The sequence below is a fragment of the Ochotona curzoniae genome, unplaced genomic scaffold (genome assembly GCF_017591425.1).
Source record: "Ochotona curzoniae isolate NIBS_2020 unplaced genomic scaffold, NIBS_Ocur_1.0 scaffold_4505, whole genome shotgun sequence".
In the NCBI taxonomy this organism is placed as follows: Eukaryota; Metazoa; Chordata; class Mammalia; order Lagomorpha; family Ochotonidae; genus Ochotona; species Ochotona curzoniae.
This window is the reverse complement of record NW_024467118.1, coordinates 29,321,530-29,347,461: the sequence shown is the minus strand read 5'-3', so window position 1 is coordinate 29,347,461 and position 25,932 is coordinate 29,321,530. Positions and strand designations below refer to the sequence as shown.

General features: G+C 39.9%; 1 protein-coding gene across 8 annotated transcripts in view; it reads left to right on the top strand.

Annotated features, from left to right (window-relative positions):
* FRYL (FRY like transcription coactivator) overlaps positions 1–25,932 on the top strand; it is a 229,735-nt gene that overhangs the window by 162,557 nt on the left and 41,246 nt on the right. For 6 of the 8 annotated variants that reach the window (XM_040966429.1, XM_040966422.1, XM_040966427.1 and 3 more), the window contains 19 exons: positions 182–377; positions 1,275–1,399; positions 3,349–3,406; positions 6,201–6,292; positions 7,228–7,400; positions 8,871–9,031; positions 9,523–9,633; positions 10,497–10,651; positions 10,942–11,041; positions 12,009–12,177; positions 13,965–14,224; positions 14,552–14,692; positions 17,901–18,069; positions 19,839–19,923; positions 20,354–20,466; positions 21,496–21,646; positions 22,270–22,373; positions 23,847–24,032; positions 25,116–25,320. In XM_040966429.1, coding sequence (XP_040822363.1) covers positions 182–377; positions 1,275–1,399; positions 3,349–3,406; positions 6,201–6,292; positions 7,228–7,400; positions 8,871–9,031; positions 9,523–9,633; positions 10,497–10,651; positions 10,942–11,041; positions 12,009–12,177; positions 13,965–14,224; positions 14,552–14,692; positions 17,901–18,069; positions 19,839–19,923; positions 20,354–20,466; positions 21,496–21,646; positions 22,270–22,373; positions 23,847–24,032; positions 25,116–25,320 — 2,754 coding nt within the window. The remainder of the gene's footprint in view (positions 1–181; positions 378–1,274; positions 1,400–3,348; positions 3,407–6,200; positions 6,293–7,227; positions 7,401–8,870; positions 9,032–9,522; positions 9,634–10,496; positions 10,652–10,941; positions 11,042–12,008; positions 12,178–13,964; positions 14,225–14,551; positions 14,693–17,900; positions 18,070–19,838; positions 19,924–20,353; positions 20,467–21,495; positions 21,647–22,269; positions 22,374–23,846; positions 24,033–25,115; positions 25,321–25,932) is intronic. The other 2 variants (XM_040966424.1, XM_040966423.1) reach the window with 2 other exon arrangements.

Sequence of the window (25,932 nt, the reverse complement as noted above, 5' to 3'; positions counted from 1 at the left end):
ATGTTTTATTCATTTATGTTTTATATCATTCCACAAAAATTTAGCACTAGTAATAAAAGTTCTATATTGGCCATCTTCCCTAATTGAAAGACAGCATATGTTTATAAGCGACCAAAAAAAAAAAACCCTCTAAAATTTTGAGCTAAATACATCTATATGTTATTCTTCTCTCTCTTCCCAGTAGCCCCATCAATGCCAAGAAAGTCAACACCACCACCAGCAGCGACTCCTATATCGGCCTGTGGAGGAACTACCTGATTCTGTGCTGCAGTGCAGCCACGTCGGCATCCTCTTCCACATCTGCTGGTTCTGTGCGGTGTTCCCCTCCTGAGACGCTGGCGTCTACCCCTGACAGCGGCTATAGCATTGATTCTAAAGTAAGTTTCCCAGATGACCACTGGAGCTGAGTGGCACCCATAGACAAAGGTCGGACAGTTTCCTTTCACAGGCAGAGTAACCAGCTGTTTGTAATCAACATAAAAATACTTCAAAGAATTCCATCTTTTTTTTTTTTTTGCATCATACTTAGGAGCGGTAATACATAGATAAGTTTCCAATGGAGAGGAAGGGCATATATGCATCATCATGGTGAATAGTTTTCAAGAAATTAAATCCATTTTCCTTTACTCTGGTTCCTATCATTCTCATACTTGTCCATGTCTAACCTAAAAGGAATCAACTAACTAGTTAAATGGCCCTCTGAAGTTCTCCTGAAGTCATGCTGCTTGATAAGAACAATTTCCTTGTTTATGAGGCAATACACAATACTGTGGAGTGGTTTAGGGAAACTCAGAAGATTTACGGCCAGGTTGCCTCATTTTAACACTGAATGCTTAACATAGTTTGCTCATGTCATGGATAAAGAGATATACTATATCTAATGGAAAGGGTTGGCCTCTTACTGATAATATCTGTTAAAAGATTTAGACAACTGGGAACAAGTTCCGCTAATGACTTTGCAGTGAGCCTTTGCACGGATCTTATCTCGGCCAGCCCTGCTGCCTGCCTGCCAGGATCTACATTAGCAGGGAGATGGAGTCAGGAGCTGGAGCCGGGGAGTGAACAGAGACACTCGAGTATGGGATGCAGGTGCTGTAACCAGCATCTTAGCCACCACTCTGAATGCCCACTCTACTTAAGCTCTGTGAATTATATATGCCATTCACAGAAGTTTCATCTGTGCATTGTTGTCGATGAAATGCTGCTCAAATGTCATGTGATTGACCTGGATATAGTGTCCTTAGTGGCTGATGTAAATGTGACTTGTTTTCCAGATTATTGGCATCCCATCTGCTTCATCCTTGTTTAAGCACATAGTTCCAATGATGCGCTCTGAGAGCATGGAAATCACCGAATCCCTTGTTCTAGGTCTTGGCAGGACCAACCCAGGAGCTTTTAGGTAATTGTCTTCTTAAGTGTTCTCTACACACTTACATAGCAACTGTTATTTAGAGAGACAGCATGATTGAGTTGTGCAGAAGACTTATGTAGCTAGAATAGGTGCATAACATTGAGCTTGAGCCATCAGCTGGCCCTGCAACATTTAACAGGTTACTTAACTTGCTTGAATGTTTTTTTCCTCATTTTTGTTGAGTGATTAATTCTTTTTTTATTTATAAAATAATTATATTTATGTATAAATATATTCTAAAAATTGTGAAATTCCATATGAATCTTTAATATTTTGTGCAATTTATCAATTACTTTGATTCTAATGATAGTTTAAAATCTCCATCCATTGATTGAAACTCCACATTTGTTGCTTCTTATTCAAGAAAATTGAAATGTCTTTCAAATACTTAAAAGTACATATTTTAAAGCATTCTTGATGTTTTTCATCAATGTAGCAAAGTTTCATTTTTGCTTGAGGTTTTTGCTTTCTTATAGCCTGCTGGACTCTGTATTTATTCTTTTGGTAATTTGCTCAGTGATAGGAAGTAATATTTCTGACTTAGCTCTATGGTAAATATACAACAAGACAGGCTAATAAACTTTAATAGAGCTACAGTTGTAGAATAGCATAGAAATGAAGTTTCAGAAGAATATTTTGTAGCCTGACAAGTACATTATTGTGCAAATTGAGAAAAATGAAATAGAAAAGGGGTTCTCACTTTAAGAAAAAATTATTTGGAACCAATTATGAGGAAATATCTTGAATGTGAGTAGTTTTAATATGTATTCACTTATTTGAAAAGCAGAGAATCGATTTCTCCCTCTGCTGATTCATTCCTCAGAGCCCCACGAGAACTGGGACCCAGTCAGACCAAAGCCAGGAGCAGGGAGGGAGGTTGATCCGGTCCTGTGATAGAACACAGGAGCGTGAGCCATCAGTACTGCCTACCAGGGGCACACTAGTTGGCACCTGGAAGCGGGAGCTGAGCTGGGGCACATACCCGGGCTCTCTGATATGTACAGACATCTTGAGCAGTGTCTTACTGTACTAAATGTGCACTCCGAGCAGTTTTCTGTAAGTTATGTAACTGTGGGTATATTTTGTTTTCTTTGACTTTAATTTTTTTCCCCAATTGTATGCAATTGAGGCTGTTTCCAGTTTAAAATCAAAATATAAATGAATAGCACTTTGCTTATTTGCAAAATTAATCTTAAGGGGATAATGGGGATAGCCAAGAATTAAAACTATGATTAATATACATGGATATTCACTGAATTAATGTTTAAACCAAGAGAAAATAAGATAAAATTTAATTAATTCAGTAATAAATGGGTGGTAGCATTGTATCCCACCCTTTGATAGAATATTTTGAATTAATAAATGCAAGGTGAGGCTGGCACTGTGGCAAGTTAAGTTACAGCCTGCAGTGCTGACACCCCATATGGGTACTGGTTTGAGTCCTTGCAGCTCCCTTTCTAATCGAGCTCCCTCCTAATGTGCCTGGAAAGTTGCAGAAGATGGCTCAAGTGCTTGGGTCTCCATACCCATGTGGGCTACTAGAGAAAGCGTCTGGTTCCTGCTTTAGAACAGTCTAACTTTGGCTATTGCGGCCATTGTGGGAGTGAACCAGCAGCTCCTTCTCTCTTAGGTAAAGAAAAAAGATAGTATTTTATAAATAAACTGTGAAATGCATGTGGATTGCAAACTAATTGAACAAATATATTGATAGTACTTACCTCTGAAGTTAAAATAAGTGACCTATGTTCTGCATATGTGTGTGCACGTGGCTGATGTATATGATTTCCAAATGTTCTGTCATTTGTTTTTTTATAAATCAAGAGCACAAACGCTGTGTTTTGGAGAGTAGGATTGGGGTTAACACTGATAAGTGTAGCACGTATCAGATGATCTCAATTTAGCTATTAATGGAGATAATGGTATCATTTTTCCTCTAGGGAACTAATAGAGGAATTGCATCCCATAATTAAAGAAGCACTCGAAAGAAGGCCAGAGGTAAGCTTTGTCCATGATTTTCTATTATTGAATTTTTTTTTTTTGCAAACATTATCTTCTACCAAATTTATAGCATATTTACATTGTTATACCAAAAGTTAGAAATTAAGTTGACAAGGATTTGTCCAGCACATTTTCTAAAAGTTGCTCCTCTCTACCCCAACCTCACCCCCACCCAGTCCACTAGATTTTACACAAAGATCCATTATGTGAAACAGATGAAAAATTGTCATGGTTTAGGTGAGGGAAGGAAATAGAATCTAGACTAGAGTTTGCACACTTTGCCAATTGCCAGAGAGTGAATATCTTCAGCTCTGTAAGCCATAGTTCCAGCTATGCGCATCTCCCTTTGTCACGTAAAAGCTTTGCTACACCACATCTACTGGCTGTTTTCCAGTGAAGCCTTATTTATAGTAACAGGCAGCCATAGGAAGATTTGATGCCTAGGTCCAGATTCCCACATCTACACAGATACATAAGGTTCTGAGCAGCTTGTAGTTCTAGTATGGTAGGAGGTTAAGTAAAGCATAATTAGCAATTTTATATATGCCCGAATAAAGTCTTGGATAAGGAGTTAGAAGAGCTGCAAGAAAGAAAGCCTGTTTGTGAGAAAGGGAAATCATTATAGATGAAATGCTGATATTAAAAGACTGAAAGATGAAAGGAGACAGACTGAGCTCCCATCTGCTTGTTCAGATGACCACAACAACCAGAGCTGAATGAGGCCAAAGCCAGGTTGGGGAATTCAGGTCAGGTCCCCAGGTAGATGGTGGGGACACAAGTAAGCAAGCCCACCCTTGCTGCCTCCCCCACTATGTATTTAGCAGAAAGATGGAATGGCAGATAGAGCTGGCATGGGAACCCAGGTACTCCCAACATGGGATACAAGCATGCCAATTAACATATTAACCACTGCACCAAATGATTGACACAAAGTGTTTTATTTGAGGTTAGTTTGAAACATGCTGCCCAGTAAGCAAGCAAGGGAAAGGTATTCTAGGCAGAATAGCACTTACATATTTTACAGGACAATTTGGAAATTGCATGGTTTTTTGGTATGATCATACCAACATAGAAATGATCTCTCGAAAGATCCCTAGTTTTGGCTTATGCTGTAAACCAGTGGAGCCTACCTGTCTGTGATATCTGAGAGTTACTTGTTATCAGGGAGTTTGCCAGAAATCCTAAAACTACTGATCATGTTAAATAGTTCCTGGAGTAGGAGCTAGGAGTGTTTTTTTCTCATGCATCTTGAATGTGTGAGGGTGTCATTTAAGAGTTGCTGTTACTAATGTTGGGAATCTCCACGCGGAACTTAAGGAGGCAAGGAGATGGTGACAGTAGTTACTGTTCCAAGAGGCTTGGAAGCATCACCTGTAATTTCTCACTCCCCTTCTCTGGTGGTGACAGTGTCTCCATTTTGTCATTGATTGGATTTTTCTTTCAGAATGATCATTTTGGTTATTGGATGATGTGCTGGAGGGCAAGTGGGATTGCAAAATACAATGACGTAGCAATGTTTATTGCTTCAGGTTTTCAGTGGTGTGGGGGAAGCTGTGATCTTGCAGAGTGATGATATAAGTGTACTGATGAGCTTTCAGTGTGAATTACAGTTTGAAAGCTTTAGACTCACAAGGACAGGTCAGCTACACCTTTGCAGAGATCCTCCAAGACTTATCTGCAAGGCAGAAATAAAGACAGAAAGAGATCTTCCAACTGTGATTCACTCCTCAAACAGCCGCAACTGCCTGAGCTGGCCGGACCAAAACAGGGCACCACAAATTCTGAGTGTCACATGTGAATGTAGGGACACAAACACCTAACCCAATTTTCCACTGCTTTCCCAGTAGTATTAGGATGCTGGATCAGAAGAGAAACAGCTGGGACAAGTGTGGAATGTCAGCATCACAGGCACTGGCTTATCCCACTGCACCACAATGGCACCCCAGCTTTGACCCGTAGAAAGAGCTCCCAGCAGCCAAAAACTTTGACCATCACGAAAGAGGCCTGCTTGTGGGAAGCATTAAAGGGGTTTTGAACATGAAAATGAAATACCAAAGATAACAGTTACAATAATTTCTCTGCAGTACAAAAAATTACACTTTTAGTTCAGTGATAGGCAAAAGTGGTGACATGGAAGACCTGTGCCTTACTGCTACGTGACTTCCCATTAGAAGCAGAATCAAGTAAAATGCTATTACAATTATGTTAGACATTACTTCAGTGGCCCAAGTAATACAAGCATGTTTATAATACCATATGAGATAAAGGTTTTCTTTTGTTTTTGTTTAATTTTTGTCTGTGCCCAATTAGTTTAGTGGAAAATCATGACGTGAGTGAAATTGGTTGGATTTCTTAAGACTTCTTTGGAATTCTGTTTTCTTCATTGTGTCCTCGAGTTTCTTTATCAAGATTCCTTATCACTCAGTGACAGATCCGCACTAACCAATGACTAATCAATTCATCTGAAATTGTCAGGTTAACAAATCACCCTGAAGTATCTGTAAAACAGCTGTAGAATTTTATTTCCTTTCAGACTCAAAAATTGAGTTACCATCTAAAATGCCATGTGGTTTTATTTTGGTCATTACTTTCAAACTATACTCACATAGGTAATTCTTGGATATCATAGCTCCCAAAGGGCTTACAATCTACACTGCACAAGTGAAATAAATGTGATGAGCCCACAGCTATCTCTGAGGCACACCCATAATTCTTTCCCAATTAGACCATCAGGTTCCCTATGGACTTCCCTGAAGGATTTTTAATTACCATCTTTGTATTTTTGGAATAGAACATGAAACGGCGCAGGCGTCGAGATGTTTTACGAGTACAGCTGGTACGAATATTTGAACTGTTGGCAGATGCAGGTGTCATTAGTCACAGGTCAGTATGGATTTTGGTCTTCAAAGCTTTAGAAAGATCAGGGAATATACTCTCGTGAAATGCATAAAAACAGACAAGCCATTTTGCAATAAAATATACTTGTATGCATCACTGAAAATATTATTTACCAATCTAAGATGCATCCAGTATATTAAACAGAAGCCAAAGATGTATTTTCAAAATCTACCATCAGAATTAAATTGCCCCAGGCAAAAATTGGTTGCAGTGTTGCTATGATTTTGGTATTTCTTGACGCCTAGCTATCTAGGTAAGGAGACAGCGGTTCTTTAAGAGTTCCTTTTTTCTTACCTTGTTCTAATGATCTGCTTCTTCTGGCTTAAATATTTCCATTCTATACATTGAAAGATTTGCAAATGCATTCCAGTGAACTGTTGCCCGTGCTACTGGGGAAAATTATGACAGCTACAAACATAATTCATAACCATGCTTTTTATCGCTCGCAAATAAAACCGTAAAATCTGAAGTAAAGGCGGCTTGTCACCAGGCCAGTCAATCCCTTCAGGAGAATTCCATCACCTGACTGTTGCCTTAGGAAGGTACTGAGCCTTGGAGGAAGTCTGTGCTGAAAGTGTGACGCGGGTAACCACGATACCTCTGAAAATGAGCAGACATTTCTGCCTTTCTCAACTCTCCTTTCCATCCTAGAGCCTCTGCATCTCCTGAATGAAAAGCTATGTATTTCAATGGAGAGCTAAACAGTTGATTAAAGTCACGAACAGAATCACATTTCAGTGACATTTCCTTGACTAAGATGTGCTATCAGCTTTTATATTTGAGAAGGCCAAGGCCTTGTTCATTTAACTTTTGTGTGTTAAGTTCCAATTTAGATATGTGTTATTCTGATTTTGATTGCTAATGGTTTTTCTCTTTGGAGCCATGGTTTCTTTATTATTTATTTTCTTCATTATTTTCAGTGCAAGTGGTGGCCTTGATAATGAAACACATTTCCTCAACAACACTTTATTGGAGTATGTAGATTTAACCAGACAACTCCTGGAAGCAGAGAATGAAAAAGACTCTGACACACTGAAGGATATACGATGCCATTTTAGTGCCTTAGTGGCGAATATCATTCAGAATGTTCCAGGTAGTATTTTCAGTTTCTTCAGGCATTATTGAGTACTGAGAAACCATCATGTTTTTCTTTCTTTGAAATTCTGTAACCTTTGCCATTAAGGCGAATTGCAAACTGGGAAAATGGCAGCATAACATGGATGGCAGGAGTTTGTTTTATCTCTGAATTAATGTCAGAGTTCAAAAAACAACTCAGATAATTTTCAATAATAATGAAGGCACTGATAGAAAAATATGAAGAAATCAATGGAATAAGCTCTTTAAACAGGTTTTCCCTAGATGCAATAGGCCAAGTGTAGTGCTCCAAATGATACGAATTAAGTTAACAGCAAACTTTTGAATAATGAGAAAAGAGCATAGGTCAGAGATATGAAGTGTAGCCAGAATAACAGGTGAGTCTTACAGAGAAGGTGCCTTTTTGACAAGTGTTAGTTTAGGCATGACGAAGATTGATCTGTGTGATAGCATTTTAAAAAGTAAAAAGCTCTTTTAAGCATTCCAGACATAAGAAGTCAATGTAGCCTTTGACATACAACAATAGTATAAATGTTTTCCTCTCTGAAAAAAAAAGCTTGAAGTTATTTTGTGATTTTATGCAAACAGTTGGCTATTAAGGAATTTGTATTTTATAGCAGGGTCATTTAAGCACTTATATTGGTGTTTTCATTTCAAGTGCATAAATCCAGGTCTTTGTGAGGAAAACATGCTATTTAGAAGGAAAAGAGTGATTTTTTTCCCTCTCTATTTCTTATCTGAATCTCATTATAGTAGAAATATGATTATTTCAATTATTGAACAGTTTTCTGCAACTTCCACATTGGTTTATTATGCTGCTGTTGAGTTTCTTCAACAAGGATTGTTGTAGAGAACTTACAGAATTTCAAAGCAGCAAACATCTTGGCACCCAGTGGATTGTATGTTGCACTGCCTCCCAGAACCCAGGAGTTTTCTGGTGCCGACAACAAGAGGCAGTGTGTGGGTGGCACACCTGGCCTCACCCATTACTTCCAGGAGAGCAGCTGGCTCTCTGTTGATCTGTGTTGTGCATTAAGATTCCATATAAGATTTCTTTTTTGAAGCCAGCCGTTCTGCTGAAAACATTGCAGAGTTTCAAAAATACTTATCTAGTCCAAAGCCCTCATTTCCCAATGCACCAAGATCCAGAGAAATGTTTGAGTTAATGTCTTCTTGGCCACATCCACCAAGTAGGTGGTGACAGGCTGAAGAGAAGTGGGCCAATTGCCTAGCCCTGTGCCTGCCCAGGCGTGCTGCCGCAGTTGATGCTGTGCTGGGGTGATACAGGCTGCCACATGTTTTCTGGGAGTGGCTTATTTGTAAACATTGTTACAATGCAAAGTTTGGAGTAGGTTCATATGAAAACTTGGCTTTTTTTTTTAAGAGCATTATGTATTCACCAGCAGGAAAGTTGACATGTCTTCTAGAAATGGCAATGAGTTTTTTTCCATCTCCTTTTTATCTCTAGTGCACCAGAGAAGAAGTATCTTTCCTCAGCAGAGCCTTCGTCACAGTCTCTTCATGCTGTTCAGTCACTGGGCGGGTCCTTTCAGCATCATGTTTACTCCCTTGGACAGATACAGTGACAGAAATATGCAAATTAATAGACATCAATACTGTGCTTTAAAGGTATGTGCTTAGAAGCCTGGTTTTGTGGGCTTTTTTTTAAAGATCTGAGTAAATATTATGTCTCTCAGTAACTGGCATTATGAAGGAAAAGGATTTGTTCAGAGTACTGTATTGCCTACTGTATTCAGATACTTCACACTGTAAGCTTATTTAAATACATATAGTGCTATGCCTGAAAAAGCCACTCTTTACCAAGGTTTTGTGATCATTTCCTTAGAGAACTGAGGATTACCTCCAAGAAAAACTAATTCTTTCCTAGCTAGGCACTTGGTCTTTTATCTTCTCTTGTCACACTGTTCAAATCTGTGTCTATGTGGACGTGATGATATTTATTTAGTAATTTAAAAAATCTGTTCTAGAAATGTGTTATACAGAGTTGAAGGTATTATGGCTAGATATGCATGAGTAAAAGTATTTTTCCCTTCTCATTAAGCAGCCAGAATTTACCCTGTCAAAGTTTTTGAGTGTAATTCTGATATTATTGTTTGAAGGCTATGTCTGCTGTACTGTGTTGTGGCCCTGTTGCAGATAATGTAGGACTTTCATCAGATGGCTATTTGTACAAATGGCTGGATAACATTTTGGACTCCCTGGACAAAAAGGTAATTATAGCTCCCTGATAATGTCATAATTTTCATAGCCTTATTTGATTTTTAATTGTATGATTCATTGAAATTATCTTTCAAAAAACAAGTTAGGACAGATTGCAAAAAGCGTATTATGTGAAACTAAGTATAATGCCATAAATTAAAAAAATTATACTTCCTACTACTCATTTAGACAATATTAATTTCCCTTATTCGGGGATTAATATGGTGTTGTGTGTGTGTGTATATATATATAAAGTGTTATATATATAGGATTATTATATATACACTAGCATATTAGTCCTCGAATATATTACCTAAATATATATTTCTCAGTATTGAAATATTTATGTGGCCTCAATGAGCTCCATGGAACAATTATATTGTTTTCTATGTTTAATATTTTTATTATTTGGCCTCTTTGCAGTAAATCATTCCTTCGCATCTCCCTGTTCTCATTCTATATACACACAGAGTTTACAGCTTAAAATAGGACTTATATTTTTCCCTCAGAATAATCCTCCTGTTGAGGTACCAAAATCAAGATATAAAGCATAAGTAATGGGAGAGGTTAGTAGCTCATTCTTCTTATTCTTCATCATCATCACCCGCATTCAGAGCTGTCTTGGAATAGAGTCAACCCGAAGAGCCTGCTGTAAGAGTGAGAGGCCGAACACAGCTTGTTCATGATCCCCTTCCTCTTGGGATGGGGAAGACTGGGCGAATAAACAGAAAAGAGTTTAACTAGAGAAGACTGAGTTTTGCCATTACAGATAATGTAGAATAAATACACATACAATGTTACTTGAAAATGATTCAGTAACAGCTGACTTTCTCCCTTTGCTTCCCCCGGTGATGTTGCCTCCTGGTTTCCTTAGGTTCATCAGTTGGGCTGTGAAGCAGTTACGTTACTGCTGGAGCTGAACCCAGATCAGAGCAACCTGATGTACTGGGCTGTGGACCGATGTTACACGGGTTCCAAGAGGGTAGCCGCCGGCTGCTTTAAGGCCATTGCTAATGTTTTCCAGAACAGGTATTCCAAAGACTCGTGTCATTGTCCTTCCTCTTAAAAAAATGTTTCCTTTTGAATTTAGAAATTCTAAAAAACAAACTAACAAAAAAGCTGCTGTATCTTTCCCTAAGCTCTAAGGGAGTGTGACCAAAATACGGGTAATGATCACCAGGTATCTGTTGTACTTGCTGCTGTAACGCAGTAGCAGTTTCCTCATAGCCACTGGCTTGCCTGTTGTGTGCTGTATTGATTAGCTTTGGTGAATGCCTCAGAACGCTGGGATCTACCTAACGTGTAAAATTTCTCCCTAGGGATTATCAGTGTGACACAGTGATGCTCCTGAATCTGATCCTGTTTAAAGCAGCTGATTCCTCCAGAAGTATCTATGAAGTTGCTATGCAACTGTTACAGGTTTGTAAACAGATGTTAAAATATTTTAGAGCATATTTAGAAAAAGACAATAATTTAACCTTGTGTTTAAAATATACTAGCTCTCATGGTTGGTTTTAACAGTGAAGTGTAGTGTCGTTTTCATTATCGAAACACAAGACAAAGACAATGTAGATGCTTAACATTGTACATGATGTGAACAATTGAGTGTATAAAAGGAAGATTATGTACGTTACTGTGTATAAAGGAACTTATGAACAGAATGATTATAGCTTGTGTGCACAGATGAATAATGTGAGTTGAATGGTTTTTTTTGTGAGAGCTATGTTAAAAATAATTAGTTCTTTTTTGATATCCTTGTATAACTTTTTTCTCATAAAATTGAGGGGAAATAACTTGGAAAGTTTACTGAGCATGTGCGTTGTATATTCTGCAATAATTAACTCAATGATAATTGTCAAGGGGCTTCAAACCTAACCAAAGGCTAAGAGTGAAATTTGAGTAGATGCTGAAAATTTCCAAAAGCTTTGAAATCCTACAGATTCTTGTAGGACCATCTTAGAAATTAGACCTTTGCCAGTGAAGTAGAAAATCCAGGAGAATAGCTGTTGATGTGATACAAGCTAAGAAAGATCCTCTGTCCAATGGTTCAATCCCCAAGCAGCCACAACAGCTGGAGTTGAACCTATCCAAAGCAAGAGCTCCGTGCCTCATCCAGGTCTCCCACGCGGGTACAGGATCCTAAGGTTTTGGACCATCCTCAATAGCTTTCCCAGGCCACTAGCAGGGAGCTGGATGGGAAGTAGGGCTGCCAGGATTAGACTTGGTTCCCATATGGGATCCCAGCACATGCAAGGCGAGGACTTTAGGCACTAGGCTACTGCGCCAGGCCCTTGGGAGAAGATTCCCCTCACCCCCTTTATTTATAGCTGAGCTTTACAAGAGTCATAAAATATTTACTTGAAGTTTGCGAATTATGTTCTGGTAGATTCTGGAACCGAAGATGTTTCGCTATGCTCACAAACTGGAGGTTCAGAGAACAGACGGGGTGCTCAGCCAGTTGTCTCCTCTGCCACATCTGTATTCTGTGTCCTATTATCAGCTGTCCGAGGAACTTGCAAGGGCCTATCCTGAACTGACTCTTGCCATCTTCTCAGGTAGGATTGCAGAACTGCTCATTAATTTTTGTTTGGCAATCATTTCTTAAACTATGGGAAATTTCAAATTGTTTAAGTTTGGGGCTGAGTCAAAACATAACGCTCAAGTAAGAAGATTGTTTTCTTTATTAAGGACTCAATACCAATCCATCATAAATAAGCTTTTTCGGATAGACTTTACAGGACTCCATGATGGTCTCCCTGCTCACCCCACTGAGGATACAAAAAAAAAGGAAGGAAGAGGGGGCTCCATGTACAATGTTAAAATATTGCTTTAGTAGCTATTGAACTTCCTGAGTATGATTTGCATGTTGTCCTGTCCTTAGTAACAAAAGTGAAGGATAAAGAAAAATATCTCTGTAAATGAAACCTCTCATTAAAGGGGCAGGTGGTACAGTTTCTTGAGCAGAACAGTGGGGTGCTTCATGTGGCTTTCCAGTCCAGCATGCCATCCTTGGGGCTGGACTGGCACCTATTCCTGCCAGGGATTTTAGCACATCAGGGCTGTGCATCAGTGAAGCAGCTCGCTATCTGGGCCTACCAGCGCTCCAGTTGAGAATTTCTGATGTTGATCTAATTCAGCCTCCCCATGCTAGGGACGTACTATTGTCAATGCCCCTACAGGGCCTTATGCTTTTGCTGAACAGTCTGATTTACAGCCCGGGAGATGAGACACTCAGCCGCTGTGGCAAGATCTCTGACCAGTCTGAGTCCTGGATGTGCACAAAACTGTCTTTCAGGGAATCAGTAGGCCCTGCTGTGAGTCTTACACTTCATTTGGGCTCAAGACATATAGGCTTGAGACATCTGTCATAGCACCTGTCATAGTACCTACGTCAGCAGAGGGAATCATTTGTTTCCCCTACCTAAGTGACCAAGTGAGGAGAAAAGCAGCTGCACTTCTGCTGACGATCAGTTCTGATGCCAGCTATCCTGCCCCTTCCTCTTCCCAAGTTGGCACGTCGTTGACAGCCCTTCCGAGGTGGAGATGGGTGATCATCGACACAAAGCAGTGGTCACCATGAACATGTTTTAGGCTGCTGGGCTTCTGCTGGGCTCCTGCACAAAAAGCAGAGAAGCCTTCCATTAGTTAGCATGGCTGCCAGAGCCGGTGTGAACCAGGCCCACAACACAACCTCCTTGTCGTTTCTCCTAAAAGAAACGCATTTTAACTCTACTTAAAATAGCCTCTGAACCTGAACGCATTCTGAAGTGAATGTCAACTTGCTGTGAATTTGCACTTTCATTATTCTCATGGCAAGATGAGTACAGGTGCCATTGGGCATGCACTGTGCACACACGGCTATCAGCACAAGCTTTGCCCGCTTGGCAGTTTGAAGAGTCCTGTTTTGTCCTTTCTGCTGGCCCAGTGCAGGGGTCTTCCGTGGCATCTGTAGCCTGGCAAGTGCCCTCCGCCTCCTCCTCCTTCACACACACTCCTGATCCCTTGCCTATTTTCCCTGGCTTTGACTACCTAAACACTTCCATGACCTTGGCTATTTTGCTTTGTTTGTAGTGTGCATCGTTTTACAATCCCTTCAACAGTGCACATACATAAATGTTTCAGTTTTGAGAAGTATATTATGCTTATAGCAACCTGTTAGCTATTGATTTTCTTTATGATAGATCAGTGTGGTGAAATTGTTTTAACATAGAAATAGTGCTTATAACTGTTAAACTTAACAAAATCTGGCCTTTTATTCCTTATGAGAGAAAAGTTGAAATTAATTACAGTGAGAGCAAACTGAAATTAGAACAATTCTCTCCTCTGGTTTGTTTTTAATTAGAGATAAGCCAGAGAATTCAGACAGCACACCCTGCTGGACGACAAGTAATGCTGCACTACCTGTTACCTTGGATGAACAACATTGAGTTAGTGGATTTAAAGCCTTTGCCCACAGCAAGGAGACATGATGAAGATGAAGAGGATTCATTAAAAGACCGAGAATTGATGGTGACCAGCAGGCGCTGGCTACGAGGAGAGGGCTGGGGATCCCCACAAGCCACTGCAATGGTTTTAAACAATCTGATGTACATGACAGCAAAGGTAAAATGAATTTTGTATTTGGGTTACACAAAATAAGTTAGAAACAAAAAGAAATTTGATAGTTCTATGATAACTAAGCAAAATGTATTATAAATTCCTATCCTTAAAATTGCTTTATATTAGATATGAAATCTTAATTTTTAACTGATTCTTCGGTGAATAATCATAATGATGTTTAGATTTATTGAACAAAATGTTTTTTCCTCTAAAATGTGCAAAAGATTAAAGCAGCCTATAAAAATAATATTATTTGTATTTTGTGGTGTCAGGTTTGGTTTTAATACACTGTCATTGCTGACATGTTTGTTGTGTGTGTGCTGTATTTAGTATGGTGATGAACTGGCCTGGTCAGAAGTGGAAAATGTGTGGACCACACTTGCGGATGGCTGGCCAAAGAACTTGAAAATCATTTTGCACTTTTTGATCAGCATCTGTGGAGTGAACAGCGAACCAAGCCTCTTGCCTTACGTATGTATTCAAGTTGAAGTAATCCGATTTTTAAAACATTTTTTGCCACATGTCTGTCTTCTTAGACGCGAGACCAGGACTGAGAGGAGGAGAGTTAGGAAAGGGTAGGTGACTCTCTTATTCAGCAAGATAATTGAATGCAGTACAAAACAGGTGTGTCCCTGTGTACCAGTCATTACAAACTGATGGGTGGTTCCAAAAGTGCACTGCAAGCTCATGCCTACTGTATTTCATGAATAAAGCACCAAGCTAATAAAGTCCAATTGTGATAAGAATGGCAAAGGGAAATCCCAGAGTGTGTTGGGGAACAACACAGGAATCACAGCTCTCAAGGGCTTGAAGAGAACACTTGAGAAGACATGGTGCTAAAGTCAAAATCCACACAGTCGGGGATGCTTAGAGTTTTGGCAAGGCTGAACCTGGCATTTGGATGTTACCACTAGGTAGTAAATGGGAGGTCAGCACCTGTAGAATTATACCTAAAGATTCTAGAAGCTCAGGAAGACACTGGAAGAGACAGCGAACAAAGGGGTGCATGTAGTCTAGCTGTTACACCAGCAGTTAGGATGCTCTCATCCCGTGTTGGAGTGTCTGGCGTTCTGCCCTGCTCTGCTCTCTGTTCTAGCTTCCTGCTAATGGAGACCCTGGGAGGCAGTGCTACGGGCTGAAGTCACTGGGCTCATGGCTGCCAGTGTAAGCCCAGTTCATTCCCCGCTTTTGAGCTCATTTGCAAAGTTAAGTAGTGGATGGGAGCTCACTGTGTGTCTTCTTGTTCTCAAATCAGTAAGGAAGCATTTATTTTCATAAAGAAGTAGAAAGTAAAGAACACATAAAATGAAGGATGTAACATTTCTGCCTTTAAATCTCTCCAAAAAAAGAAGACAGCAGGAAACCATCCAGCATGAGAGTCACATGGAATATGCACACATGTATATTCTGGGGGCTTCAGACATTCAGGGAAACAATCGAAAGAGAATGGGCTTTTCCCATGAATGGTGTGAGGCTGTCTCACATGTCAGTGAAGAGAGCAGTCCTGAAGCAAGTGGCTTCTGCAGTGTGCTTCTCACAAAGTGCTTACAGATACTCCTTCACAAGCTGTTTAACAGCTTTCCTTGAGTTCCCAGGGTCACTGCAAGCATCATCTTCCAGGCAGATGTTGGACAAAGTGTTATTTGACAAGGCTTTAGGAAGTTTGGGCTCTGGTCCCATTGCCTGCTCGCTGCCCTTCAGCATTACCACCTCAGGCCTTTGCACCTACATCCTTCTCTTGCCTCAAGAGAGCGTGTGTTCCTGCCCTGACCCCTCCTGCTCCCCACTCAGCTGTCAGATCTCAGAACTTGGCTGCACATTGATCTGAAAGCCAACACAGGCCTCTCTCTCTCTCTCTCTCTCTCTCTCTCACACACACACACACACACACACACACACACACTCCTTACTCTTTTTTTTTTTTTAAAGATTCATTTATTTTTATTGGAAAGGCAGATTCACAAAGTGAAGGAGATATAGAGAGAAAGAATCCTCCATCTACTGGTTCACTCCCGAATGGCCACAACGGCTGCAGCTGAGCTGATTCAAAGCCAGGAATCTTGACATCCCTCGGGGTCTCTCAGGAGGTCCAGGGTCCCAAGGTCTTGGGCCATGCTTCACTGCTTTCCCAGGCTACAAGCAGGGAACTGGATGAGAAGTGGAGCAGCTGGGAAACAAACCAGCATTCATCTGGGATCCCAGGCATTCAAGGCAAGGACTTTAGCTTAGGCTATCATGCTGGGCCCACACACTCCTTACTGTTTTCTAGCCTCCTGGGTCTTCATGGCACTTAATCTTCACCACACATCGTCTCTTTGTTACCTTTTTGCCTCAACTCTGTGTAGGCTATAATTTCAAATTTAGAAATCTGAGAGTAACCATGGCCAGGAATTTAAACAAAGTCATATTTGGTGTCAGTAATAATTTCTGTTTTTTTAGGTACTTATTATAGGCCATACATGGTAAAGGCACTTCATTTACATTATTCCATCTGATTTGGGGAATTAAATGAGTTGGTACAACTGCTGTAGTCTTATTGATGAATGAAACAAGACAGAGACAGTCACTGCCTCAAGGTCACACAGCCGCCTGGCTCTGGACCTGGGGCTGAAATTCAAGCCTGACATTGAATAGTAGGTGAAAATGTCACAGGAATGGGTTGAGTCCTCTGTAGGACTTACAGCGTTAGACGTAGGTGTGTAGACTCAGAGATCTCAGGGCATGTTCAGAGGAAACTGAGGCAGAGACTGGGAAGGAGCAGCAGGTGCACACGGTGGGAATGAAGGAAGTGGAGGGTTGGGTTCAAAGCGCCAGGTTTCCCTGGGGAGTCAGTGTTGGGCTGTTGGTGTGATGCCATCAGTGAGTGTTGAGATCTGCAGTAGGGGCTTCTTATGTCTGACTCATCTGCAGATCTGATTCTAGGAGTGGGGTTAGGGCCTGAGGGTCCATCTTTTCTAGCTCATTCTAGATATTGATGCTTTTACCACAGAGACCACATTTCAAGTTGTGAGGATTAAACTGGAGAGAGAAAGGGAGATGGACTACTTAGTTATTTTGGTAATATGTATTACTAAAACACCTATAACACACACTACAGATACATTCTCCCCACTTGATTCATTGTAAATTAGCCATTTTTGAAAGAGCTTTATAACTCTTAACTCATTTAAGGTAGATAACTGCTACCTGTTTCCATTTTGCAGATGAGAAAATGGAGAATCACCTTCTCGTTGGTCTCGTTAGTTATTAGGTCCACATTTCATTGCAGGAAATTAGTTTATGGTCTAGATTGGTGCTAGTTTCTTCTAATTATGACTATAATTCTGAGTTTAATATACAAATAGGGAAGACAGAGTAAATAATAAGTCCTGGTTTTGGAAGTTGGCTAACTATAAATCAAAGGAAAGTCTTAGGATGATACTAACCAAAACTTCTTCAAGAATAAAACCATTATGGGTAGCCATTGGGTATAATAGTTCAGACGTGGCTTGAGATGCCCACATCCAGTCTTGAGTGCCTGGGTTGGAGTACCAGCTCCACTCCTGGTCCCACCTGCCTGCCAATGTGCACCCAGGAGGGCAGCTCATCTAACACTTAAAATTGAACTTACTCTGCCGATATCTCAGACACATTTACACGATAAAAATTGTGCTTTTTCTTGTCTGAATCTTTGTGACAGGTGAAGAAAGTTATTGTGTATTTAGGTAGAGACAAAACAATGCAGTTGCTGGAAGAGCTGGTGAGTGAACTTCAGCTGACCGACGCTGTCAGTTCCGGGGTCACTCACATGGATAATCCCCCATACTATCGCATCACTTCCAGCTATAAAATCCCTTCCGTCACCTCAGGTGAGATGTTACCTATAACTGCCTATTTTTCTGTTAAAAGGGAAACTACATAATTACACGTGTTAGCAGGTGTTTGAATCTTTATTTAGAAAAAAATGGAAACAAATACAAGTTATATATAGTAATTTATCTTAAAATTTGTTGAGTCATCTAATGAGTAAAGGATGAGAACAGTGATTGGATTTTATATTATAGAGGGAATTGATATTTACATATTTAGCCAGAGCTGTAATATAAATTTATATGTTTCTGTAAAGTGAGTGTATTCTTAATTAATGTGATTGTCATGTTAAAGTTAGAAAAGGTTTACTTGCTAAAATTATTTCTGTAATTCTATTTTATAATTGAATTTATGCATTGGCTATAATACATTATATCCAATCACATATCTGTTCTTAAACATGCATAAACATACAATTATAATAATTTTTGGAACTTTATTTGTATCATAAATTGACATAGTTGCATTTATTTATGGACTACAAAATGCTAATCTTAATTTCTTAATACAATGTGAAATAATTAAATCCAGTAGATTAGCTATGTCTGTCACCTTCAATATTAACCAAAATGCAAGTTGAAGACTCTGTCCCTGAGGGTCTAATTTCCATTGAAAATCAACATAATAGCAAAACAACTGGAGATGGAATTTCTGCGTAATCCTTTGTTGCTTAGTTCAGCATGTTAACAATGTTGCCTGTGTACTTAGAAATATTTTCAGTTACATATTTGTGATTTTTGTCATCTGTTTTAGCTTTTCAATTTTCTAGGGGATTGCTAATATTTTTATTGAATTTATAGAATATTTTAAATTCAAAAAAATGTGGGGTTTTTTTAGTAACACCTATTCTTGTTTCCTAGATGCATTCTTTTTCTGTATGTGATAAAATTAAACTTTTCTTCTCCCTGCAGAAGTCTTTATCTGAATTGATCTTTATTTTGATGGTCTTAGTAAAAGGTTTCCTTAAGCCCACCAGTTTTAAATCTATTTTCATAAAGTGGAGTGTTAACAATATCTACTGTTTTCTAAGTATATGTGAACTTTACTGGCGATTTCTGTGATCTATATGTGTCTATAAGTCTTTTCCTGTGGCTTAGATATCCTAGAGACAAATCTTCTGTTCATCTGCCTGCCGTAGAAGGGGTGTGTCCGTGCATGATATGTGCTTAGACACAGGTGCACACACATGCACATGCACACACAGCTGTGAGTCTTCTGGAAGCCCAGTGGCACGAGAAGGCTGTAGGGCAGGATACAGCCTCAAACTCGAGCATGCATACTTCCACCTAATCTCCCTTTCTCAGTAAGATGCTTTCTCCCTCAGCCATATATAGTGTACCTTATCCAGAAATATGATTTCCTTTCATTAGAGATGAGTTCTGGCAGTGTGAAGAGACAGGATCCTCCCTATAAGAGGCAGGAGATAGATTTTGGAGATCGGCTACTTACAAAATATGTTTTTAACCAGTTCTCCCTACTCTATGCCACCCATTGTTGAGCCTTTTTGGATCCTCGGCAGTGTAACTCTGGCAGCTGCCTCATTGCCCCCAAGACCCACTGAGGATTCAGCCTTCAGAGCAGTTTCTTCTTGCCCCTTTGTTTTCTAGCATTCAAGAATGCCATTTTGTCTCCTTTCCTTCTTGTTTGGTATGAGTACATTTCTTTTAAAAAGTGACTTTGTTTTCATTTAAGTGGTATTTTTGTTCTCATTGAATTCTGCCCTCTCCTGCACCCCCAGCCTTTTAAAGTTCTGTTTGTCTTGTTTCAGGAACTACTTCCAGTAGCAATACAATGGTAGCTCCCCCAGAAGGCAATCCCGACAGTAAGCCCGTAAAGGAGAACCTTGAGGAGAGGTGAGTACCGTGGTTAGCCTTCCAGCTGACAGGCAGGCACTGGTCCTCATCCGAATAAATAACCATATCTCCACTGGGAGGTGCATTGTTTAGATCCCAGTGTTGAAATATATTTCTATGTTTTTTACATTAGATATGCAGATTACTTGATTTTCAAAAATTTTTATATTTAATGAGTCACCATTCAGTCTGTCCATTTTGTTTAAAACAGATTTTTAACTAGGACATCTGTTTAAGAAAATCTTTAGGTAGAAGTACTTGACCAAAAGCTGAACCTTTTGAACTCTTCGAGGCAGAAATGATTACATGTCCTAATACTTTTGTCCGTGATTTCCATACTGAGTTCTTTTTTCAACTCGGAATGTGAAGCATAACATACAAACACCATTTCCGCGTGAGCGGGGACTAACGGCTGGCATCCTTTCTGTAGCTACGTGCACCTGGACATCTGCAGCGGCCTCACCAGCCACTTGAATCGTCAACATCACAGGCTGGAATCGCGATACAGCAGCAGCTCCGGAGGGTCTTATGAAGAAGAGAAAAGTAATCAGTTCCAAGTGTTCCTTATGTTAGCAGAATGGCGAGGTGTATTGTTGATTGTTTGTGCGTGGTTAAGTATGTTTTGTCCAACAAACGGCTTCTTAAGAGTGTCTCCCTGCCACGGGTGGTGTTGCAGTATCATTTGAAGTGTCTTAAGAAACGGTGGTTCTAAGAAGCCATGTAAGTGGAAGAATTTGCTTTTGAAGGCTCAGGTTCCCATAGAGAAATTGAAAAACTTCAGAACTGGTTCTCCGGGAGCAGGATGGACCAGACACTGGAAACAGAGTGGTTTTTTTTCTAGAGGTTTGTTCTTTCAGCACACAGGTTCATTTTACTAAAAAAAGAAAGAAAGCTCTCCCATGTATTTCAAAGTGAGAAGCCTTCCCAATTCTCACTATCACCTCAAGTTAGAAGAGATAACAGTACAGGCTTTCAGCCTGGAAAGGCGCCCTAGAGCTGATCTGGTCCAATCTGCTCATTTTGTTATGGAACTGCGGTCCAGAGAGGTTAAGTGACTTCCCCATGTCACACAGAATTCACATCTCCTGACATGATCTGTTACTGTTTCCCTGTAGCCCCGCTGTGGTAGAGCAGATGTGCTTTAACAATGGGTTTGTGTCAGCCCTGTCCCAGGAAATTTACAAGTGAACTTAAAGCAGACCCCTTTTACCAGGTGTCTTCACCCACAGTGTGGTCTATGTAGAATTATCATAAAATGCTAATATAACTTTAATGTAAAGGTGGAACCTAAATCGCTTTCTGTCTTTTCTCCATATTGCCTCTTTCCTTCTGTCCTCCCTTCTGCCATCCACTCCCTCCCTCTTTGTGCACCCTTCCTCTCTCCCTCCCTCTCCTTTTTTCTCTTTGCCTAATTTCATGATACTCAGGTCTGACTAGCAAACATATGTTAAAGTATTGAGAAATTATTTTTCATAACTTTCCAATGCTGTAAGTAGTTGGTGTCTTACTAGAGTTTGCACATTTTGTCAGACATTAGATGGTGTAGAAAATGAGCTCATTTTATCTTGATAGGTGATTCAATGCCACTTTATTCTAATTGGCGGCTGAAAGTGATGGAGCATAACCAAGGAGAGCCACTGCCCTTGCCGCCAGCTGGAGGCTGCTGGTCGCCACTGGTGGATTACGTGCCCGAGACGTCGTCGCCTGGATTGCCACTGCACAGGTGGACCACAGCATCATTCTCTTTCTGTTAAACCCTCCGCTATCTTCACGCTTCCTGAAAACGCCAGCTAAAAGCCATCGTCCCTATTGTGACTCTGCAACAAAGCGTGCTTAGATTTTGATTATGCCAAATTGATATTATTGAAAGTCATTCTGCTGTTGCTTTTCTGGGTGTCTGGCAGAGTGACTTGACCTTTCTGGGACGCAGTTACTACCTTTAAAAGATGTGCACTTCTTGTCCTCTGCATTCTTAATTTGAATCAAATTCAGCTGAATTCTCTGTAGCAAAATCAAACTAAAGCGATGACTACGTTCTTTCCAAACTTATTAAAGCCCGCACTCATATGTTGAACACCTACTATGTGGCAAAGCAGTGAGCTAGATCTTCAGGTTGAAAGATGAAGAAAATATGGCCTTGATCTCAAGGAACAAACATTACTTGGTTAGCCCTTGTTTTGTTCAAAAGCTATCAATGTTTTTTTCAGCTATCTGTCCTTCCTTTTTTTTTTTCCTTGATAAGTTGTATTTTTCATGAACAATAAAATAATGAAAACACTTGTACAGAATTTTCTTAGATATCCTTAGCTGTAGTAAGAACTCTAACGGCCGTCCTCCTTGTTGTAGGTGTAACATAGCGGTGATCCTTTTGACTGACCTGATTATTGATCATAGTGTCAAGGTGGAATGGGGAAGCTACCTCCATCTTCTTCTTCATGCAATTTTTATAGGTAAACAATGTTTGATTGTAATTCTTGATTTTATGTTTTTATGACCATGTAAACGTACACTGGTATGGGAACATTTTTGCATGTTTTGGTTCCCTGGATTTTGTGTTACTTCTGTGACAGTGACGCTTGGCTGATACCGTTTTCCTGGTCCGGTGGGGTTTTATTCCCAGGTTCTCCTCTACTCCCAAACATTTAGTCAACCCTAGTCCTGGCCCCATCCTGTGATCACTCATACACACACACACACACACACACACACACACACACACACACACACACACACACACACGTGCTGTCTACCAGGAAAAATGCTGCCGTTGTTCCAAGAGTAAAATTCATTTGCTTCTTGGATTGGGCATTTTCAATGAGTGGAAATAGAAATAGCTTTATATGGTTCTCCAGAAGAAGTGGGTTATTCAAGGTTTGGAATATGACATCCGAAAGTCTGTAGTGTTCTATGTAATGTGATTGTCAAGTCTGCAATACTTGTGATGGTTTTCTAGGTTTCTTGAAATGTTTGCCCAATATTCCATGTGGTCACATATTTACTCACTATTATGGACTCACATACACACACAAATGCCTGGATTCTTTTTTTTTAAAGTATGTATAGTGCTATGTAAGAGTATAATAATATCTGAGTTCACTAAATTTTAACTTATTTTGACTTAAAGCATGCTTTAATTTTTTCACTTATTTTTTTAAAGATACATTTATTTTTATTGAAAAGTCAGATTTACAGAGAAGAGGAGAGACAAAGATCTCACACCCATTGGTTCACTCACCAGATGGCTGCAACAGCCAGAGCTGAGCTGATCCAAAGCCAGGAGCCAGGGTCTTCCACGTCTCCCATGTGGGTTCAAGGTCCCAAGGCTGCCTTCCTAGGCCATAAGTATAGAGTTAGATGGAAAGTGGACACGAACTGGCACCCATACGAGATGCCATCCCTTGCAGGTGGAGGATTAGCCAGTTGAACCATTGAAATTATAAATGTGAAACACATTTAAAATCTTGGTGACTGGGCATTTAGCCTGGTAATTAAGTAAAAAACTCACATTGTATAACAGAATACTTGGGTTTAAGTCCTGTGTCTCTTCTCTGTTCTATCTTCCTGCTAATGAGCACCCTGGAAGGCATCAGTGATGGGTCAAAGTAGTAAGTTCCTACCACCCATTGCAAGACCTAGATTAAATTCCTGGCTTTGGCCCAGGCCAGCACTGGCCATTGCCGATATTTAGGAAATGAACTAGTGAATAGAATCTTGTTCTCTGTTGGCCTCAAAGCAAAACAAAACTTGCTTGTGTAATACTATAGGACAGTGAGATATCATAAACTTTCATAAGAACTCTAGACCAATTACTTTCTTAAATAATCGAATACATCATGTTCCTTGAAGTCGTTTGCATAATGTCTGTTGCGGGAATGCTTGCCATTTCACTTTTCCTGACCATGATCTTTCGCTGTCCTTTTCAGGGTTTGACCATTGCCACCCTGAGGTGTATGAACATTGTAAACGCCTGCTTCTGCACTTATTAATAGTGATGGGACCCAACAGGAACATCCGAACTGTTGCTTCTGTTCTTCTCAGGAACAAAGAGTTGAATGAGCCCAGGGTGCTTACCGTCAAACAAGTTGCACACTTAGATTATACTTTCACAGGTATTCCCTCTAAGTGTACAGTTTGAAAACCTGAATCAAAAGGGCAGTCAACCAAGTAAAAGTTGATATGCTAGAGTATATATGTTTGTAATGAGTTTCTGTAGCTTTAAGAACCACTCATGTTATTTATTAGTGAGTACAAGGATCAGTTAAACTTAGAATATTTACATCTGTGTTACTTTTAAGAATCTGTCAGATTTTTAAAGTTTTGAATATGTGATTTAAAAGCACAGTAAAAGAGTACTTATCGAACACTAGTCATGAAAATGATGATGAACGTAGATTTCTTCTCACAAGTTCTGAAAATTATCAAAGTAAGATAATGACAACATTTTAATTCTCTTCTATACATTTCCTGTGTTTAAGATGTTGTAGATTTTAAAGTGGTAAGACCAAAATTACTGGGATTTTAATGTAACATTTATTTCAGTGTCGGGGCTAATTTTTTTCATACAAGTTAAAATTGTTTCTTTCTAGTTAGATTTTGTCAGGCATACAAGGTTAATGAATTTTAGAGCTACTTATTTAAAACCCCATAGTTAGCAAGAAAACAATCATTAGGGAACTTCCTGGCCTTTGTGATGTAAAGAAAAACAAAAATTGCCACACTTTTATATTAAATCAACTTCATTCAGAATCCCATGGTTAACTGTTCACTTTTAAGGCTCCTTTTGCCATTTTTCTAAATATGGGCATTAGAAATAACCTATAAATATTGCAAACAGACTTTAAAATGATCTTTCACAAAGTGAAATGAAGAAAGTGATAAAACCCTTTCTGTAAGAAAAGAAAAATCAGTTCATATTGTGGAATCGTGGCTGTGTTACACTATGGAGACAGTATGCCATGATTCTCGGAAGCGCCACTTCCAACTGCCTTCAGCAGAGGGCAGCAGAGCACTGCGCAGCGAGGCCAAGGAACCGCATTTACCCAAACTCTTCCTGGAATCGTGTAAGAGCATCACCAGGAAAGCTGGCCCGTGTCAGCTGGCACTGACAGTTTTCCTCTTGAGGATCCACATGTAATTACGTGGTATGTGGGTTCAGGTACATGTCAGTATTCACTACACTCTTTCTCTTTCAGCAGGCATTAGTGATTTTATACCTGATTACCAGCCCTCCCCTATGACCGACTCAGGGCTTAGTTCAAGTTCTACCTCTTCTAGCATCAGCTTAGGAAATAACAGTGCTGCCATGTCACATCTGCACACCACCATCCTCAGCGAGGTTGATATCTCAGGAGAGCAGGATGGAAAAGTCAAAACCCTCATGGAATTCATTACCTCAAGGTAAGACTTGCAGATCTTCACTCTTGTTGGTAGAATTCAGGTCACGGCATCCTTGCATTGCTCAGCTCTTGTAAGCCGTGTTTTCATTGTCTGAAATGTCATTAATTTGGAATGCACAGGTTCGTAATGGGGAGTATTTTGAAAAGAGTGATATAAAAGGAGAGATTCCTTTATACTCACACAGAGCAAGACCTTAATCATAGTTAAGTGCCCAAAGAGAGGGCCTTCTTGTATATTCCATTCTCAGTAGCTTTTTTATTGATTGGTTACCACACATTTATCTATAGTCTACTCTGCAAAGCACTATAAGTAAAGAAGCAAAATAGCTAGGGAGAAAGAGCTTGGTGTCACAGCAAAGACAATCACAGGGGTATGAAAAAATGAAATGTGGTGGCTTACCCATTTAACTGTCATGCTGAGAAAAGAGACCATGATATGCAGGCAGTGAACTCAAGGGTCATGTTTGAAAACTACCAAACCAGATGGAGAGAGGGAATCATGATCAGTGAATAAGTGGAGAAGACGAGCAGTAGAAATGGAAGGGACGGTAGGCAGAAAGACCTTGTAAAAGGTGTCTAGGGCATTTTGGACTTCATAATAGGGAACTTGGGC